This window comes from Saccostrea echinata, unplaced genomic scaffold, assembly GCF_033153115.1.
Source record: "Saccostrea echinata isolate AGI-Se365-2 ecotype Australia unplaced genomic scaffold, CSIRO_AGI_Sech_v1 ptg000001l, whole genome shotgun sequence".
In the NCBI taxonomy this organism is placed as follows: domain Eukaryota; kingdom Metazoa; phylum Mollusca; class Bivalvia; order Ostreida; family Ostreidae; genus Saccostrea; species Saccostrea echinata.
In genome coordinates this window covers 35328074-35348262 of record NW_026889750.1, presented here as the reverse complement: position 1 = coordinate 35348262, position 20189 = coordinate 35328074, and the positions used below count along the sequence as shown (strand labels likewise).

General features: G+C 33.1%; 1 protein-coding gene across 1 annotated transcript in view; it reads left to right on the top strand.

The window, feature by feature from the left end:
* LOC133197134 (mucin-2-like) overlaps positions 1-19097 on the top strand; it is a 39774-nt gene extending 20677 nt beyond the window's left edge. Inside the window, exons 4-19 of the mRNA XM_061332995.1 lie at positions 64-135; positions 416-736; positions 1076-1170; positions 1295-1353; positions 3633-3805; positions 3922-4018; positions 4135-6518; positions 6995-7089; positions 7214-7272; positions 9854-10035; positions 10196-10292; positions 10411-11249; positions 13468-14292; positions 15048-15175; positions 17755-17921; positions 18947-19097. Coding sequence (XP_061188979.1) covers positions 64-135; positions 416-736; positions 1076-1170; positions 1295-1353; positions 3633-3805; positions 3922-4018; positions 4135-6518; positions 6995-7089; positions 7214-7272; positions 9854-10035; positions 10196-10292; positions 10411-11249; positions 13468-14292; positions 15048-15175; positions 17755-17921; positions 18947-19097 — 5744 coding nt within the window. The remainder of the gene's footprint in view (positions 1-63; positions 136-415; positions 737-1075; positions 1171-1294; positions 1354-3632; positions 3806-3921; positions 4019-4134; positions 6519-6994; positions 7090-7213; positions 7273-9853; positions 10036-10195; positions 10293-10410; positions 11250-13467; positions 14293-15047; positions 15176-17754; positions 17922-18946) is intronic.
* The last annotated feature ends 1092 nt before the right edge of the window (positions 19098-20189 follow it).

The following is a 20189-nucleotide window of genomic DNA, read 5'->3' as shown; positions in this document are numbered from 1 at the left end:
CGCCACTTACCTCAGCTATGAATTTTAAAGTCTGTTCATATTCTTAGTATTTTTTTAAAACAGCTTCCACAGCAGCAGAAACCAACACAACAGCAGAAACCACAAGTACAACAGAAGACCCTGACAGCACAACAGGTATTATTTTGTTTACATGTATGGATTGAATATCAATAAAATCTTTGATGACCAGGAGGATTAACATAATTATTAAGATTAGGTTAAAATTTTCTCTTTACTCTTCATATACCAGTAATATTTAACTGCACCTGCACCAAGATTTTGCTACTTTGCAAAATGTTAATTTCGGGACCCACAACATGCGATGTAAGCATCATGAAGTGACTTTTTATATTGCTTTTCATTCCAATTTAATATCACAATATCAATTGGAAAAAAACAACGAACTCAATTTCAGAAATGCTTACTAAAACAACAGAGCAACCATCATCAACCACAGCTAATACACCAACAACAGACACAACAGAGCTGTCTACATTGAACACAACAGAAACACAAACAACAGTCGGTGTTGATCCAGCTTTATTAACCACATCCGAACTGTCAACAACAGACACAACAGAACCTCCTTCATCAATCTCACCTGAACAAACTACTGAAAATTCCACAGAAACTCCCTTATCAACCACACCTGAACAGCCAACGACAAACACAACAGAACACGCTACAGAACCAACAACTTTATCTTTGGAATCATCTACAGTAGTAACTATTACAGGTAACCGTTGTCCATTATATCAGTTACAAATGTAAATAAAATGTAATTTATGCAGAGTTAAAATTATGTAGCGATGTATTTACACTTAAAATCTTACTTAAGTTTTATGCACTTCATTTGAGAGTAATTGCAAGATAATTCTACATATCTTGATTTTTAATGCTGTATATAGATAGAGTCATAATTTATGTATTACGTGAATGGGGAAGACCAGTCCATACCAATAAATTACTCTTTAATTAGCGGAACACTAACAAAGATTTGTGTAGCTAAATATTTACAATGATTAAAAACAAGAAGTTACGTGATTAGTTTTTATGTAAAAGCTACATTTTTCAGATCCAAATGAAATGACATTTTATGGGAGTGTTAACATGGGTACTTTGTGTAATCAATCCAATGAAACAACCGACAGAAATAAAATGCATGCGGCGGTAACTATTAATATTTTTTCCTGATCTGAAACCTCTGATGATTACAGAATATGTCTTACTTGTTACTTGCATGTACATGTAAAATCTCTTTAGGAATATTGTAAAATCATCACTTCATTTTTAGCTGACTGAAATCTTCAATTCTACACCAGGATTTAAAAGATTGGAGGTATCTGTTGCAATGTAAGTGTAGGTTTTACCAAGAAATTAGAAACTTTTAAGAGCAGAGACGTGAATGCTACAATAAGTACGTGTGTTTATTTGTAAACGTGAGAATTGAACGTAGAATTATCTAAACTCATAGAATTTATCATTTAAACAGAAAAAAGGTAGTAGCATTTAGTTTTATTTCATGATACACTATTTTGAGCCGTGTAATATAAGTCAGTTATTATTCAGTAGTGTTGTAGTGGTTATGTTGTTGTTTCAGCTAGAGCCAAACGAAGAATAAGGTGTACACTTGTTATACTAAAAATAATTTGGAATAGAAAAATGAACTCATGTTTTGATTAAATAAAACTTTGATCTCCCTTATCGAGTATTTACTATCCACGAACATGTATTATTCAAGAACCCTTGTCGAGGATATACATGTATGGTAGTAAACTCTCAATATTTCACTCTCGAGATTATATACTGGGTACAAATGTATTTTTTAAACTATAAGTATTATAGATAACGAAGTTTCAGACATCGGTTGTAGTAGACAAATTAGCAAAATTAAAAGATTAAATACATAGGGCTGTTAGAAAAGTGTGCGGACAATTTGTATTGTGAGTGCTCTATTCGCATGAATTTAACAAAATTCAGATATAAAATACAAATAAAAATACAAATATTTCATGTTCGCCGGTGATTTAAAAAATATAAATAAACAGCTATATTAATATGATAAAATATGCTTCACAGAGCAAGTCACTTCCCTAACATTTTCATTATATAGATAATGTTGTGAATCACCAATTGCACTGTTCTAGCGTATGAAGATTTAAATATTTCATCTGTTGCTACAATATTTATGAAACGTCATTTAATGAAATTTTGATTTAAATTGGCATCGAGAATGGCAACGTCATTGAACGTCTTGGAGCACCGAGTTGTTTAAAAATGATGTGTGCGGGCAGAAAAATGCCCAAAAGAGACTGAAAAGGTATAAGATGTTGCTTGTGATTTCCTACACATATCTGGGACCAAAGTGTTCAAATCCCAACAGAATTTTTTAAGACAGAAGGATTGGCACTTTTGTTGATCAATTGTCACGATGCCCCTCTTATTATATCGCCTAGGTATTGCTTCCGCATGGATTTTGCACTTTTTTTTCATCTCTGCGTAGACGGTGATTTTAGGATATAACTGATATCTGATATGCCACAAAAGACATATAACCAAAAAAGTAATATATCTTGATTAAAGTAATACATTTCTAAACGGGAAAAAGACACGACAAGACCATAGAACTATTGTGAAAAGGATTTACAGGTTTTGAATCAGGTTTTCATGTTACCAAACGTCAAGGTAAAGGTGACAACATCATAGAATGGAGTGAGAAAAAAAAACCCTGAAAATAATTGTTTGATCAAATGATTTAATAATTAAATGATACGAACTCATTAAGCAGTTCATGCAATCTTACTTAATTGTTTACATTTACTTAGGTCCTAGCTAAATGCAATGAGAGAAGCAGGGTTAAATAAGCATTACAATCGGATTAATTTGGAATTTTAAAAAATGTACTTTAGTGGGTATGAGAAAAAGAAATAATGTCTGGCTCTTTTATAGAATAGATTTAGAAGGGGAGGGGGTATTATCAGTGGAAGATGAGAGCTGAAAAAGATCTTTGATTAGCTCCGAGGAAAAGAGAATTCTTATAACTTCAAATTTTGTTTTAAGGTTGGAGTGAGGGACCAGCATTTCAATGAATATTTTTAGTCTAAATTAAAAGTTAAAATTTATGTTCAGAAAAAATATTGTTTGGGGGGAGGTTCCCTGCACATAATCTCAACCCCCCACAACCACCCCAACCCAAATTATAAATTCCCTCATGTGATGTTCACTTGAGTGGAAGCAGGTAGCAAGTGAAATAGCTTTTCAAAACTATTTGTATCATTTTGGAATTTTCCGATCTATTTTTAGACCAATGTAGAGAAAATAAATCCTTATATTCCCCTGAAAGGTCATGTGCAGGTGAATATAACGTTGATTTTTTTTCAACATTGTTGGATCTCAGCCAATCAGAGAGATAGTAATCATTCAATCATATAATAAAATATTATATTATATTATATTATATTATATTATATTATATTATATTATATTATATTATATTATATTATATTATATTATATTATATTATATTTTATTATATTATATTATATTATCTCTAGTATGTATTAAATCAATGCATTAATAAATCATTTTTTATCTCAGAAAATAAAAAAAAAATTGTTTGCATGTTTTGACAGATGCCCAAACACCTTTACCTTAGTCATTAATAGAACGTTAAGTGAAGAGGCCCAAAGCAACTTTTCTATGTCAATTCATATGATGTTAACTCAGCAAATGTACATAACATTCGAAGGACAGCAATACTCAGTGGATGAAGTTACCACAACAGATTACAATAAACAAGCAGCAAGTGAGCAAATATTTAAACCATATAACAATAAATAATAGCTCTAATCAACATATGTCAATTCAAATAGAGTAAGAAATGTGTTTGATATACGACAAAAATATTGTTTTGATTAATAGTATTTACAAATACATCTGAACCCTGTGATGTTTTCTTGGCCATAAAACCTTGCCCGACTGGAAATTGTATTCAGATTGGAAATGTCCTGGAATGCAGGTAAAATATACAACTTAAATTTTCATTCTGAGATTATATATCGCCCTTCTTTTTAAAAATATATCAAAATATGTCCGACAGGCAAACAAATATAATGCAATGAAAATTTCATCCAGGAACGTGACAGCAACAACAGACACACCAGAATCGCCGTCATCAACTACATCTGAACAGTCTACAACAAACGCTACAGAACCTGCTTTATCTACTGCACCTGAACAGTCTACAACAAACGCTACAGAACCTGCTTTATCTACTGCACCTGAACAGTCTTCAACAAACGCTACAGAGTCTGCATTATTAACCACACCTGAACAGTCTTCAACAAACGCTACAGAGTCTGCATTATTAACCACACCGGAACAGTCTTCAACAAACGCTACAGAGTCTGCATTATTAACCACACCGGAACAGTCTTCAACAAACGCTACAGAGTCTGCATTATTAACCACAACGGAACAGCCTACAACAAACGCTACAGAATCTGATTTATTAACCACACCAGAACAACCCACAGTAAACACTTCAGAAACTGTATTATCAACAACTGAACAGTCTACAACAAACCATTCAGAACCATCTTCATTAACCACACCAGAACAGCCTACAACAAACGTTTCAGAACTTTTTTTATCAACAACACCTGAACAGTCTACAACAAACGCTTCAGAATCATCTTCAATAACTACACCAGAACAGCCTACAACAAACGTTACTGAATCTGATTTATTAACCACACCAGAACAACCCACAGTAAACACTTCAGAAGCTTTATTATCAACAACTGAACAGTCTACAAATAACCATTCAGAACCATTTTCATTAACCACACCAGAACAGCCTACAACAAACGTTTCAGAACTTGTTTTATCAACAACACCTGAACAGTCTACAACAAACGCTTCAGAATCATCTTCAATAACTACACCAGAACAGCCTACAACAAACGTTACTGAATCTCTTTCATCAATCACACCTGAACAGCTTACAACAAACACTACAGAGCCTGCTTTATCAGCCACATCAGAACAGCCTACAACAAACGCAACAGAACCATCTTCACCAACAACACCAGAACAGACTACAATAAACGCTACTGAATCTCTTTCATCAACCACACCAGAACAGCTTACAACAAACGCTACAACATCAGAACAGACTACAAAAAACGCTACAGAACCATCTTCACCAACCACTCCAGAACAGCTTACAGCAAACGCTACAGAACCACCTTCATCAACCACACCAGAACAGCCTATAACAAACGCTACAGAGCATTTTTTATCAACAATACCAGAACAGTCTACACTTAACGCTACAGAACCATTTTCATTAACCACACCTGAACAGCTGACAACAAATGCTACAGAACCAGCGTTATCAACTACACCAGAACAACCCACAACAAACAACACAGAACCTGCTTCATCAACAATACCTGAACCATCTTCAATGAACACTACAGAACCACCTTCAACAACCTCACCAGAACAGTCTACAACAAACGCTACAGAACCCCCTTCTTCAACCACACCAGGACAGGCTACAACAAAAACTACAGAACCTTCTTTATCAACCTCACCAGAAAAGCCTACAACAAACGCCACAGAACCTTCTTTATCAACCACACCAGAACAGTCTACAATAAACATGACAGAACCTCCTTCATCAACCACACCAGAACAGCCTACAACAAACGCTACAGAGCGATCTTCATCAACCACACCAACACAGCCTAAAACAAATATGACAGAACCTCCTTCATCAACCACACCAGAACAGCCTTCAACAAACGCTACAGAACCATCTTCATCAACCACAACAACACAGCCTACAACAAACATAACAGAACCTCCTTCATCAACTACACCAGAACAGCCTACGACAAACGCTACAGAATTTTCTTCATCAACCACACCAGAACAGCCTACAACAAACGCTACAGAGCCATCTTCATCAACCACACCAACACAGCCTAAAACAAACATGACAGAACCTCCTTCATCAACCACACCAGAACAGCCTACAATAAACGCTACAGAACCATCTTCATCAACCACACCAACACAGCCTACAACAAACATAACAGAACCTCCTTCATCAACTACACCAGAACAGCCTACGACAAACGCTACAGAATTTTCTTCATCAACCACACCAGAACAGCCTACAACAAACGCTTCAGAGCCATCTTCATCAACCACACCAACACAGCCTACAACAAACTTGACAGAATCTCCTTCATCAACCACACCAGAACAGCCTACAATAAACGCTACAGAACCTGCTTCATCAACCACACCTTACCAGCCTAAGACAAACACTTCAGAAGCATCTTCATTAACCACACCTGAAACCCTAACAGTAAATTCTACACAATCTCTTTCACCGACCACACCACAACAGCCTACAACGAACACCACAGAATCGCCTTCATCAGTCACACCTGAACCGCCCGCGACAAACACTACAGAATCCTCTACATCAGGATATACGACAGGTACATGTAGGTTTAAACATTAATCACAAATCCCGATAATCCCGATTCCGATATTTCATCAGTTAGAATTAAATAAATTGAAATGTACATTTTGTAGATCAAAATGAGAAGGAAGATAATACTAACTGTATTGATCTTTTATATCTTTTATCTTTTAATCTTCATTCTTGAAATTTAATTTAAAAAGTATTACATGCCTTGATGGTGATAATATAAATATTCTACAGAAGTTCAACAGCTTAGAAATTTTAAAATCATGTAATGGATTAAGGGAGTGAGGAGAGACTAATTTATTAAGATCTTTGATCTGACCATTACTCACTCATTCGCCTTTAGAATCTAATATCTTTTGAATTAACGTGTATAAAAGGTTTTTAATATTTGATTGAACTGGTATTTTAACTAGAAGATTGTAAAAAAAAAAAAAAAAAAAAAACATTGCTTGATCATTTTAAAAGTTAAAGCTTCATTTTCAGATCCAAATGAAATGACATTTTCTGGAAGTGTATACATTAATGCTTTGTGTGATCAATCGAATGGATCAACCACCAGAACTAAAATGCATGCAGCGGTAGCTATCTACAAATTTTAATTCTGATGTAAAACCTATATTGATCATAAAAAATATTTCTTACATTTATTTCACATGTAAGAAAATTACTCTTAACTTGCTAAAAGTATGTCTTTAATTTTAGCTGACGGAAATTTTCAGTTCTACACCAGGTTTTAAAAGATTGGAGGTATCTGTCGCAATGTAAGTATAGGACAAGAAATGTAGAAGCTCTTAAGAGCATAGAAGTAAATGCTTCCGATATTTGTAAACGTGAGAATTGAACGTTGAATTATCTTAACTCATAGAAATGATCATTTAAACTAAAGAAAGACAGTTTTATTTCACGATAAACTATTTTTAGCAGTGAAATATTAGTTATTGTTCAGAGTGTTATGATGTTAATATTGTTGTTACAGCTAGAGTCAGATGATAGAATAAGGTGTTTAATTGCTATACTAAAAATAATTTGGAATAGAAAAATAAACACTAATGTTATGCTTTGATTGAGTAAAACTTTGATCTCACTTACTGAACATTTACTATCCATGATTATGCATTACCCAAGAGCCCTTGACGAGGAGATACAGTAGTAAACTATCTATATTTCATTCTCGAGATCATATACAGGGTACATATGTATTTTTTAAACTATAAGTATTATAAATAACGACCTTTCAGACATCGGTTGTAGTGGACAAAGTAGAAAAATTAAAAGACTGAATATAGGGCTGTTAGAAAATGTAAGAATGTAGAGTTTTACAAGACATTAAAAGTTCCTTAGAAGAGAGAGTTGAATGCTCAAAACTAACCCGGGGAAAATAAGTTCTGTTATGTGAAATCATCTCTTGGCCATGAAAAGTGCTGCTAGAATTCTACTTTCCTGTCACAGAAATAATTATTCTACACTTTTGCATGAAACTTTTCCAAAGTGTTTAAACAATCGTTTAAACAATTAAAGAATTTTCACCATTTCATGTAAACCACACGATTCTATATGTAGCTGCACTTTTCCAAGTATTGTAGAATATAAGCTTTCAGTATGGGCAAAAACTATACTTCAAAGTATGCGGCGTAATGTTTAACTTTTGTATCTTTCATGTTAAGTACAACATAGGAAATGCTGACTAGGACTTACTGATAAAAACACTGCCTGTCTTCATTATAAAACAAAACGAAGAAAATAAATCTGCGAACCTGATTAATAACCCTTAATTTTTTATGAGGCACACAGTATATGCTTTTTAACTCCCATTAACTTCAGCAGTTCTTCAACATCACATTTCAGTCCTTTACTTTTTTAACATTCTCGTCAATGAAGGTACGTTAAATCTACCCTACTTATAATGGATCAATTTCATAAAAATCCTTACAGATATAATTTACCCCTCACAAAAAGATTAACTGCAGTAAAGGAGAAACTTAAGACGTATTGTTTTTAACTATATTCTAAACTTTATTCTAGAAGTGGTGTAAATCAATGTGGATTCTCAAAACCTCCGAAAAACTTTTAGAAAATTAAAAATCACAATATCTTTTTTTCAAAAGCTAGCAACATCAAAACGTATCACTTTTTGACACTTTACACAGTTACATGTAACTCATGAGTTCTCGTTTTGAATAATTTTCACTTGGCAAATATTTAACCATAAGTTAGATATTTAACTCCGTGACAAATACTTCGTTAATTATAACATCCAAAATATACAAGATTAAGTTTATATTAGGTTTTGCATGTTTCCATTCATTTCTAGGGTTTGAATTAATTCTCTAAAATATAAATATTAAGAAATCTTTATCTTTAAAGTTCACATCATATAGCTAGCTATGACGTCATATTGTATAGTGTATATATATTTTTAACAAAGTAATTTTGTTAGTGATCAATCAAAATATGAAAATTTCAGAGATTCATTTTTGTTGAAGAAGCTGTTGTCCATTATATAAAAAAACCCCTTTTTTTAATTAAGTGTGAAAAATTGTTGTGTAAAGTGTCAAAAAGTGATACGTTTTGATGTTGCTAGCTTTTGAAAAAAAGATATTGTGATTTTTAATTTTCTAAAAGTTTTTCGGAGGTTTTGAGAATCCACATTGATTTACACCACTTCTAGAATAAAGTTTAGAATATAGTTAAAAACAATACGTCTTAAGTTTCTCCTTTACTGCAGTTAATCTTTTTGTGAGGGGTAAATTATATCTGTAAGGATTTTTATGAAATTGATCCATTATAAGTAGGGTAGATTTAACGTACCTTCATTGACGAGAATGTTAAAAAAGTAAAGGACTGAAATGTGATGTTGAAGAACTGCTGAAGTTAATATTTGTTATTATTTCATGATACACTATTATATCATTGATCAACAGTGTAATGACGGCTTTGTTGTTTTTACAAAGAAAAACTAAAGTAGATCAAGTTTTTTATTCGATAAAACAACTTTACTCTGATGAAGGGATTTATTCTTCCATATTTTGTTATTTGATAAAACGTAAATTATATTCCTTAGTATTTACTACCCATCAGTAGCCTTGAGTATGATTTATAAAACTCAATATTTAAACCATGAAATCCTATTATCGGTACATATGATTTATTTTTGTACTAGTATAATTGACTTTCACTTACATGTACATTGTATCCGTTATAGTAGACGAAAAAGCAAAATTTAAAGAATGAAAATTTTTATGCAATACAAAGAAATACTTTTGTTACTAGAATCAATCACAAAAATGATACTTCACTTGTTTTTCTTATGCCAGTACAGTGTTTGCACATATATTTTGACAGATGTCCTAACATCAACACCAGCTTTATCATAGTCGTAGATAAAACATTCGGTAAAGAAGCCAAAAGCAATATTTCTCTTACAATTCATGTGATGTTAAATCAACAACTGAACATAACATTTGATGGGCTTCAGTATACAGTAGATGAAGTGACCGTAACAGATTATAATGGACAAACAGCAAGTGAGCAAATATTAAGAGTTGAAGTTATTAAACCTCTACAGTAATTAAGAGTTCTAATCCTTTTTGTAATTTTTTACAGTGCAAGAAACGTTTGTCTGATATCTGATATGGCTTCATGTAATGAAAGCATTTAATCTAAAAACTATTTCTTGATTATTAGAATTTACAAGTACATCTTATCCCTGCGAGATTTTTACCGCCATAGAACCATGTGCTAATGGAGACTGCACTCAGGTTGGAAATGATCTAAAATGCATGTAAGAAAAAAAATATTTCTTGAGATAATACTGACCTGTTATTTTTTGTAATTGATTGTTTAAGAGTAAAGACTGTCTCGTAAGCTACTTTATATGAAATAAAATCTGTATCATATAGGAATGTGACAGCAACCACAGATATGACAACTTCTTCAGAATTTATTACGACAACTGAACCACCAATGACAACATATACGGAACCACCTTCAACAACTACATTAAATGATTCATCCATATCTACAGAACCATCTACAACAATTACATTTGATAATGCAACCTCATCTACAGTAACACCTACTCAAATTACAGCTGATGATAATGCAACTTCATCTACAGTAGCACCTACTAAAATTACAGTTGAGGATAATGCAACTATATCTACAAGAGCACCTTCACCAATTACAACTGATAATTTAACCACATCTACAGAACCACCTACACCAATTACAACTAGTTCAACCACATTTGCAGAACTGCCTACAACAATTACAGCTGATAACGCAACCATATCTACTGAACTACCAACAACGGCTACAGCAGACGGTTCAACCATATCTACAGAGCCATCTACATCTACTACAATAGATGTTGCAACATCGTCTACAGAACCACGAATAACGACCATATTTGATACAGTACCATCCACAACAATTACCTTTGATACAAAACCATCTACAGAATCAACGTCGACAACTACAACTTATAATATAACAACTTCTACAAAATCACCTTCGACATCTTCAACATTTGTTTCAATTACGTCTTCAGAACCACTAACAACAACTGTAGCAGATGGTTTAACGACATCTACAGAATTACTTTCGACAACTTTATCATATGATTCAACCACATCTTCAGAACAATCTACAACTAGTGCATATAATTTAACATCTACAGAATCACTTATATCAACAGCAGAAGATGGTTCTACTACAGAATCACCAACGACAACTATTGGTAAATATTTCTCATAATCACCAGCTAGTTATTTATGTTAGGAAAATATATATCTTAAATCATATTTTTGCAGGAGATACAGATTCAAGAAGTATTTCTCTTAGATAAAGTCATCTTCGCTAGCCAAGGGTTTTTGATCCGCTACTCTCCTCACAAACCCTTGGCATACGGTGCTGTCAAAACTTGGGATTGTTTACGACACGTGATCTCGAATCCTCCAACATACGCACGAATTGCGTCATCGACAAAAATTAAAGGCGTATTTGAAAATTTAAGTTTTTAAAGAATAATTAAAAAGAAGATATCGAGCAATGTTTATTTGTTATTTATCGTGCAAATCTACATCTCTAATAAGATTCCTGGTCACAATATTTGTACATGAGCTTAAGATTGGATGACACCATATCTATTTATAGAGTGGCATGTTATCTCACGAATCGTTGTTTACTTGAGTTTTTCATTCCCGAGACTAAAGAATCAAAATATATCCCGAAGGCAAATATCATCATTTACAAAATCAATTGCTGATTGGTCGAATCATGTCGATCAACTCCAATCACAACTCGAGAAAAAAAAACAACTTTTAATAGCACCATATGCCAAGGGTTCGTGAGGAGAGTAGCGGATCAGAAACCCTTGGCTAGCGAAGATGAGATAAAGCGATAATGATTAATATCACCTCATGCGGATCTTTTCTATTATTTAGTCTAAGAAAAAGTGTATAATGAAATGAACGCTCATTTTATTTGAGAAAAAATTCAGACCTTTCCTATATATATAAACTCTTAACATTTATTTCTCATGCAAGATTGTAGTAAAGCCTAATTCAAAATTTGAATTATCATAGACTAACATTTTATCTGCCTCTTTTATCAGCACTGCCTAAAAATTATGTCAATCTTTTCTTCCTAAAATTTAGTTGTCTAATTTATTTTTCAGACTGTTCGTCTTTTTTATAAAAGTTAATACACTGTTTTCTTTTTGTTTTCAAATATTTTTCTAAATAAGTGTATTTCAATTTAACACATGTAGAATGCAATAAAATAATTTTTTTGCAAACCATATCACAATTTATATGAAAAGAAATTAACTATTCAGTGTTATGAATATTAAGCATATGTCACCAAATGATATAAGCTTTGTGCAAGCGAGTCCTACAAAATACATTTTTTTTTTGTTTTCGTAGGGCTTCCATAGAAAGTTCAGTGATAGTCATGATAAAAAACGTACAAAAATTGCACGTACCAACTCTCATTTAAAATTCTCTTATACTGTATGTTCTTGGAAATCAAACATTCAAACAAAAGTAAATAATATAAGAGCATTTAATTTAAAAAACCTGCATAAGAAAAGTTTAATAAATAGAGAATATTACATACTAAAATCCATATCATATGTCATATCAACCCGAGGGGGCCCATATCAGCCCGAGGGCCGAAGGCCCGAGAGCTGATATGGGGCTCGAGGGCTGATATGACATATGATATGGATTTCAGTATGTAGTATTCTATGTATCATATAATTATGACCTTTTATTTAAAAATCTAATAAAGCAAATTTTAGGTCTTTGAAAACAAAGTCCACAGATAGTAGCAAAGAATTATTTTAGATGTATATTTAAATAAAAACAAGTTAATTAACTTTTAAACTTTAAATAAACGTTACTTCCGGTTTGATATGGATTTTTGCCCGCCGGTCCGATACGTGATATTGATTTTCGGACCGGTCCTTGATATGGGGTATTGTGACGTCACCCGTATCGTACAGTGCAGAATCGGTGTATTTACTACTTAGTATATGATACAGCAATAAATCACAGAAATCATTTATTCATTGGTTTTAGTCTTTAATTAGGAATGAATTTAATAGCTAACCAATTTATACGGTATAAAGTTTGTTGTGTCAGTTTACGTTTAATAAACCGAGAAGCGGTTTATAAAAAAGCGTTAACTGTTCCAACCCATTTTATACCGTATAAATTGTGTAGCTATTAATTTCATTTCTTATAATTTAATTTTTATTCATTTAGTGTAAGAAAAAAGATGATTGCCCTTAAAAATGACTTCAGATTGTACAAAATCTAATTGTAACGTCAGGTAGATTGATACGTTTTTGACGCAAGTCATTGTGACGTAGGCAACCAAATTTATACAATATAAAGTAATTTTTTATCCAATCAAAACAATCAGAACTAAATTATAAAAAAAAAATAAAACAGGGTCACCGACAACTTCTACAACAGAGTCACTGACAACATCCACAACAGAGTCACCGACAACATCCACAACAGAGTCACCGACAACATCCACAACAGAGTCACTAACAGCAACCACAACAGAGTCAGCGACAACATCATCAACAGAGTCAGCGACAGCATCCACAACACAGTCACCAGCAACTTCCACAACAGAGTCATCGACAACATCCATTACAGAGTCATCGACAACATCCACAACAGAGTCACCTACTTCCACAACAGAGTCACCGACAACATCCTCAACAGAGTCATCAACAACATCCACAACAGAGTCATCGACAACATCCACAACAGAGTCATCGACAACATCCACAACAGAGTCACCAAGAACATCCACAACAGAGTCACCTACTTCCACAACAGAGTCACCTACTTCCACAACAGAGTCATCGACAACATCCACAACAGAGTCATCGACAACATCCACAACAGAGTCACCAACAACATCCACAACAGAGTCACCTACTTCCACAACAGAGTCACCTACTTCCACAACAGAGTCATCGACAACATCCACAACAGAGTCATCGACAACATCCTCAACAGAGTCATCGACAACATCCTCAACAGAGTCATTGACGACATCCACAACAGAAATTGAAACAACAACCACAACAGAATTGTCCACAACACCTACAACACAGCTGCCAACTACTACAACCACCTCCACCACGCAGCCGCCTACCACCACCCCCACCACGCAGCCACCTACTACCACAACCACTCAAACTGTAACAACAACAACAACAACTCAAACACCACCAACAAGAGAGCCTGCCGTCAATGGTATTCTTTTTTTAGTTCCATAGGACTTTCAATAAATATAGATTAAATTCACATCGGTCATTTGTCGCCCGCGTGACGCAGTGGTTAGAGCGTCTGCTCTAGAGTCGCGAAGTAAGGAGTTGATCCTTACGTCGCGGTTTCGAATCCCACTGTGGGACGTGGAGACAGGTCCTTCGGATGAGACCGTATAAACCGAGGTCCCGTGTCGCAGTAGGTGCTGGCACGAAAAAGATCCCTCACTGCTCAATGGCCGTAAGTGCCGAGTATAGGACAAAGTTTGCAGCTCTCCACCGGCAGGTGGTGGCGTCTCCATATGAGTGAAAAATTCTCGAGAGGGACGTAAAACAACATACAATCAATCGATCAATCATCGGTCATTTTATTTTATTATTTAGGGGGGATCTTAGTTCTTACAAGAAAAAATACATGTATCTAATAGGGTTTCTTATTTTTTTAAGCTTAACGCTCTTATGTATATATATATATATATATATATATATATATATATATATATATATATATATATATATATATATATATATATATATATATATATATATATATATATATATATATATATATATATAAATTTACTGTTTAAAAAAGGCATCTAAAAATCTCAGACGAGGTATTAATTGATGCTAGTAAAATGATGATGATAAATATACATGAAAAATTCTTTTTGTACATACCACATGAACAATGAGAGAATTCTGAGAACAGATTACTCAGAGAGCAATCCTATGTTATTACAGAACCTCTTCCTTTTGGTTCCACTGAAGACTTTTCAATCACTGGAGATGATGTAACATCTGAACGTCTAACATCTCCTATGACATTACAAATTGGTGACGGGACAACTAGTGGATTCAATTATGTTGTTGTAAGTTACTTCAAATCAAAAACATTACACGGATCTTGAAATCATTTGTAAACTGTATACTTTAAATTTTGTGTGCTTTGGATATTTTGCATAGTTATTCGTGACAAATTAATGCTATACAAAGTTATCACCCTTTAATAGATTTTTCAAGGGTCATTTTGTCCGATCTAGAAGTCCAAACTTGCTAAAACGTCAGAGTCGACATTTTCAGCAACGGTAGAGGACAATTTGCTGTAATGTTTTGTTTTAAATTATCCGAAAATGTCCAGTATGGAAGCTCAGTAGGGGGTCGAAATTTAGGAAATGAATCATGAGTTTAATTTTATGCATTTTTATCTCATCTTTTTATCCATGACTATTTTGTTAAAACATATTGAAAAAAAATTGTGCAGAATAAGAAGATCTCTAACATGATTTCAAGGGACCCAAAAGGGCAGAAAGTAATTCATCTGTAATTAAATCTTTGACATTTAATATTTTGTTAAAAATAACTGAATCAAAAAATTTTCATCTTAACAATGTGCAACTATTGTAAGGAACTATTATGTCACAACACACGAGTTCGCGTAATTATTGGATGGCAAATGCTCATATCAAAAGATTTTTGTCTCCGTTGGTCTCGGCTAGAAATACGTCTTATGTTTAGGTTGTGCTGCATGGTCATACCATTGCTTACAAACACATTGTCATATGAAAAGATGGCCTCTAAATATTTCTATTCTATATATCTCGAAAACGGAAAGAAACTTCTGAGTAGATGTTGAACAAAAAGTGTTCAAAATCACAGGACCTGTCATTTGACATTAAGAAAAATGGACTGACCCCTCAAGCAAGGGGTCCAGAGGGACCAAAAGGCTTTAATCTATAGCTCTATAGCAATCAAGTTCAGAAGACTGTTCGCAAAACACCGGAATGTACAGTTTTCAAAGGAAGCATTTTTAAAAATCATTATTTATGAACAAATATTCTCGTAATATCTCATTTTATAAAAAATCGGTCAGAAGACCCACTCGTTACTCAAAACTAGATCTCATCTACTTACTCTTTAAAAATTCTCGGAGTTGATTCTCGGATAACCGGTATCTCGGAGATGATTCGATCGATTTCAAATGTTCATGGTTAATGTAGTACAAACTGAAATTTGTACCGACATTTCAATTTTTGCAAATTCACTTCCGGTCGAAAGTTATCTCCTTTTTTATCGATTTTCAGATGACTTTTTTTTTGTCTGCTCAAAAACTCTAAAACGGATAAGTTAGAATGCTGCAATATTCAGCAACGATGGGAGGCATTGTGTTGATGTGCACATCGCTATCGTCACGGTTAACAGGTTCCATTTCCTGTTTACAGATTTTTCGTTTTCTTAGTGACACTTTAAACGCATAAGGTTCGGCATTCGACCTGCTATCGACAAAATCCGTGAAAGCAGTCTTCACCCATCTGTACTTATAAATTAATAAATTTTGCATATAAACTCTGAAACGGCTGCACCAGAGTTCTTACTTACTCTGAAACGGCTGCACCAGAGTTCTTCCAGAACATAATATAGCATTGAGCCCGATGTTAAAAAGAAAAACGAAGTGATTATAGCTGCATGAGCATAATAAAAGCTTTGTGTGGATTTTCATTGAAATAATGGTAAATCATTGATAACACTATAAGTTGTGAATACATTTATGTATCGAAAAACTATTAGTAGGTTTTCCTAATAAATTTATCGGTAAATGTAGTTTGTATATTCCTCACTGCATGAGAGGATGGGGGCAACGAACCCGAAGTCTTAATAATTTTGCTTACATGAAAAGAGAAAAATAATGAATAAGGTATTGTTCAAAAGCAATTAAAGCTGTTAAAATTTTGTGCTTTAAGCAATACATTTCAGTTTTTTTTCTGAATACAGTCTTTTGTATCAAATACTCGGCCAATTCATAGGGCGTTAAAAGCTTAAAAAAAAAATCAATTTATCACTAAAATGTGCATATTCGCTGCTTTTATCCTTGACGAAAATAATATAAGAGCGCCTGAAGTACAATATCAATAACATAGTATAACAGGTTTCACAATAAACGTTGATAAATGAAATTGTTATTTTTTTTTTTGGGGGGGGGGGGGGAGGAGAGAGACGTACATCTATTTCTGCTTCAAAATTCAAAACTTAATGCGGGATTTTGAACAAAGTATTTTTTTCCTGCTATAAGCCCGTAGGTTGTCGGTAAAAACTACAATGTATATTACTGGAATTTTTCTGTCGGTAGTGGTATGAATTCAATTCCCTGCACTTGAGCGGAATTTCATATAGTATCATATAAGTTTCAGTACAGTGTAAAATTTTGGAAATACTGAGTAGTTCACCATTTAGAGATTGCAGTGAATGATATTAAGATAAATCTTAAGCTCAGTCTCGAATATTGAATGTAGAATAGAATCTTATATCATTCTTTAAATTAGAAAAAAATTTAATACGTTTGAAGTATAAAATCGAAATCGCACTTTTTATTACACCTACAAAAAGACTAGACAATAAATAAAATGAATATCTATTATTACTTTTCACTCACTATAATTTTACTTTATTTTAGATCGGTACAAACGGCATTATTGGGCTTGGAGAAAGATACAACAGTTTTTCAATTGAAGATCTCAATCGTTTAGAAACATTTAATCGAAGAATTATCTGTCCATTTTGGGTAGACTTAGTAGCTGAGGGAGGATTAAATTCTGCTGTATACTACAACGTGTATAAAAGGTATGTTTTCATAGAAAATATTTTTTGTTCTTTGACAAGTATTTTATTTCACGAGTGGGACGGGAGTTTTTAAAAAAAAAAAACAAAAAACAACGACATATTTTAAGAGCGCAAAGTATCAGTGAATATATGTTAAAAAATCCTGTCTTATGAATGAAATTAATTCTATATTCTACTATAAAACATTGAATTTTCTGTTAATGATATATGTTTTTAATTTTAATGATATATCTTATATTCTACTGCTGTAAAGCAGGGCTGTAAAATATGTGGAGAATGTTTTCATTTTTCCAAAACATTTTCTGAGATGCTGATGAATAACTTGGGAACGATTATGCCGAAATTATCCTTCTTATTATAAGATAGTACATATTAAGCAGGGTTCAAATACTGGGAACAAATCAAAACCATTCTCTTGAACAATATACAGCAATAATAAACTACACTAGTATTAATTCTTTAAGAACTGTGAAATTAATTAGATTTATGAAATTTGTTGACAGTTTGACTATTTGGATGGCCTTTTCAATAATTTTACTTGGTCATTTGTTTACCCCCCCCCCCCCCCCCCCGCAAAAAATAGACTTTAAGCAATCACGCAGTACTTACATATTGCAAAAAAGCGGGTTACCCCAATGTTTTGTCCTTGCAAAAACATTTGTTTATGCAAATGTTTTATCATATGTATTATATATGAGAGAAATTCATAGCTTTCTTGATTTTATTTTGATCCTCGACCATTTCGAAAAATAATAAATTATGAATCCATTTACTGCAGGTTTCTCGTGAATGGAAAGGCATATAGTTATGGTTATTAAATATTCTAGTTTATGGAATAGACAATCGAAATAAATGAAAATTCTAAGAAATTCAAACACATACCAAAATTAGAAAGTAATGGTTGTCTTATGGTAAAAGGTAAGGAATATCAGTTATGAATAATTATTCATATTTATAGTAAATTCTTTTATTGGCAGGGAAAAACATAAATCTGAAATGTTTATGTTGAGCCTTTCTAATTATAGGGAGAATCAGAATGATGCAGCAATATTAAACAGAGTTGATAAAATAATCCAGACGTTCTTTGACGATTTTAAAAGTTTCAAATCCTCCATCGTCTACAAAGTAACGTGGTATAATATGACGTTTTTCACGGACAGAACAAAGGTACTGTAAAATTTTAAACACTACCCTTTGAATTGTATATATACATGTACAAGTAATGTATCAATGGTACATTGTAATAAAATAATCGAATGAACTGTACGTCGTATTTTTATTAATTTATATACTCTTCAAAACAACATAAATTGTATTTTTACCGTAAAAAAATATCAAAATTCTCTCGAAATCTTAATGAAAGCTATATACAACAGAGACAAAAAAAAAAAAAAAAAAAAAAAAAAAAAGGGGGGGGGGTGCATTTGATTGCCATTCGCCAGGAATCTGGGCACACTTGAGAATTTCATTGATCTGTCAAATGAAGTTTTCGCATGCTTTTGTTCCTGTGAAATAGGAAGGGAAAATGTTTTCTATGGAACGCTTCAGCTGCCTCACGTGGAGAACATTATATGCTGATAGTATGTCCAATACTGAGTTTTGGTTTGCTAAAAAATTTCTTGAAATATAGTTAGATGAGTCATTTGGTACAAAATGATACATTTTTAAACACATTTTTCTAAAACTTATCTATCTCTGGGTTATCTCCACACGATTTTAAAACGTTATTTATGTGCATTTTACTTAATAGAAATGAAAAAAAAATGGAGAGAAGACCCAGACACTATAAGAATTGTTTTTTTCTATATTAAAAAAATATGATAATACCATATTTAAAAAAAAGCGTTGCTTCGATGTCTCTTTAAAGAGGGGTTCTTTGTCTAGCGATGATAGCTCAGTAGTTTGCCGATCCAGAGCACTTGGGGATCAATTTCATAATTTTATGTACTGATTTATTAAAACTTTTAAACAAAATAAAAGTTTGTTGGTTGCAAAAGCAATTCTTCCAACCTGAAACTTAAATATATATATACAAGATCTCACATGAACTGCATTTAAAACCGCATTCCAACATGGTTTTTCTCATTAGCTGAAAGTTTAACTATATGTGATTTATAACTTTATTTTCAGAGAGTGACCTTTCAATCGCTCATTGTTTCTGATGGTCTGGAAACCTTCAGTGTCACAAATTATATTGACGTTAATGTACCTTCCACATTTGGTACTCGTATCTCAATGGGCTACAGATATAGACAATTTGTAGAAAGT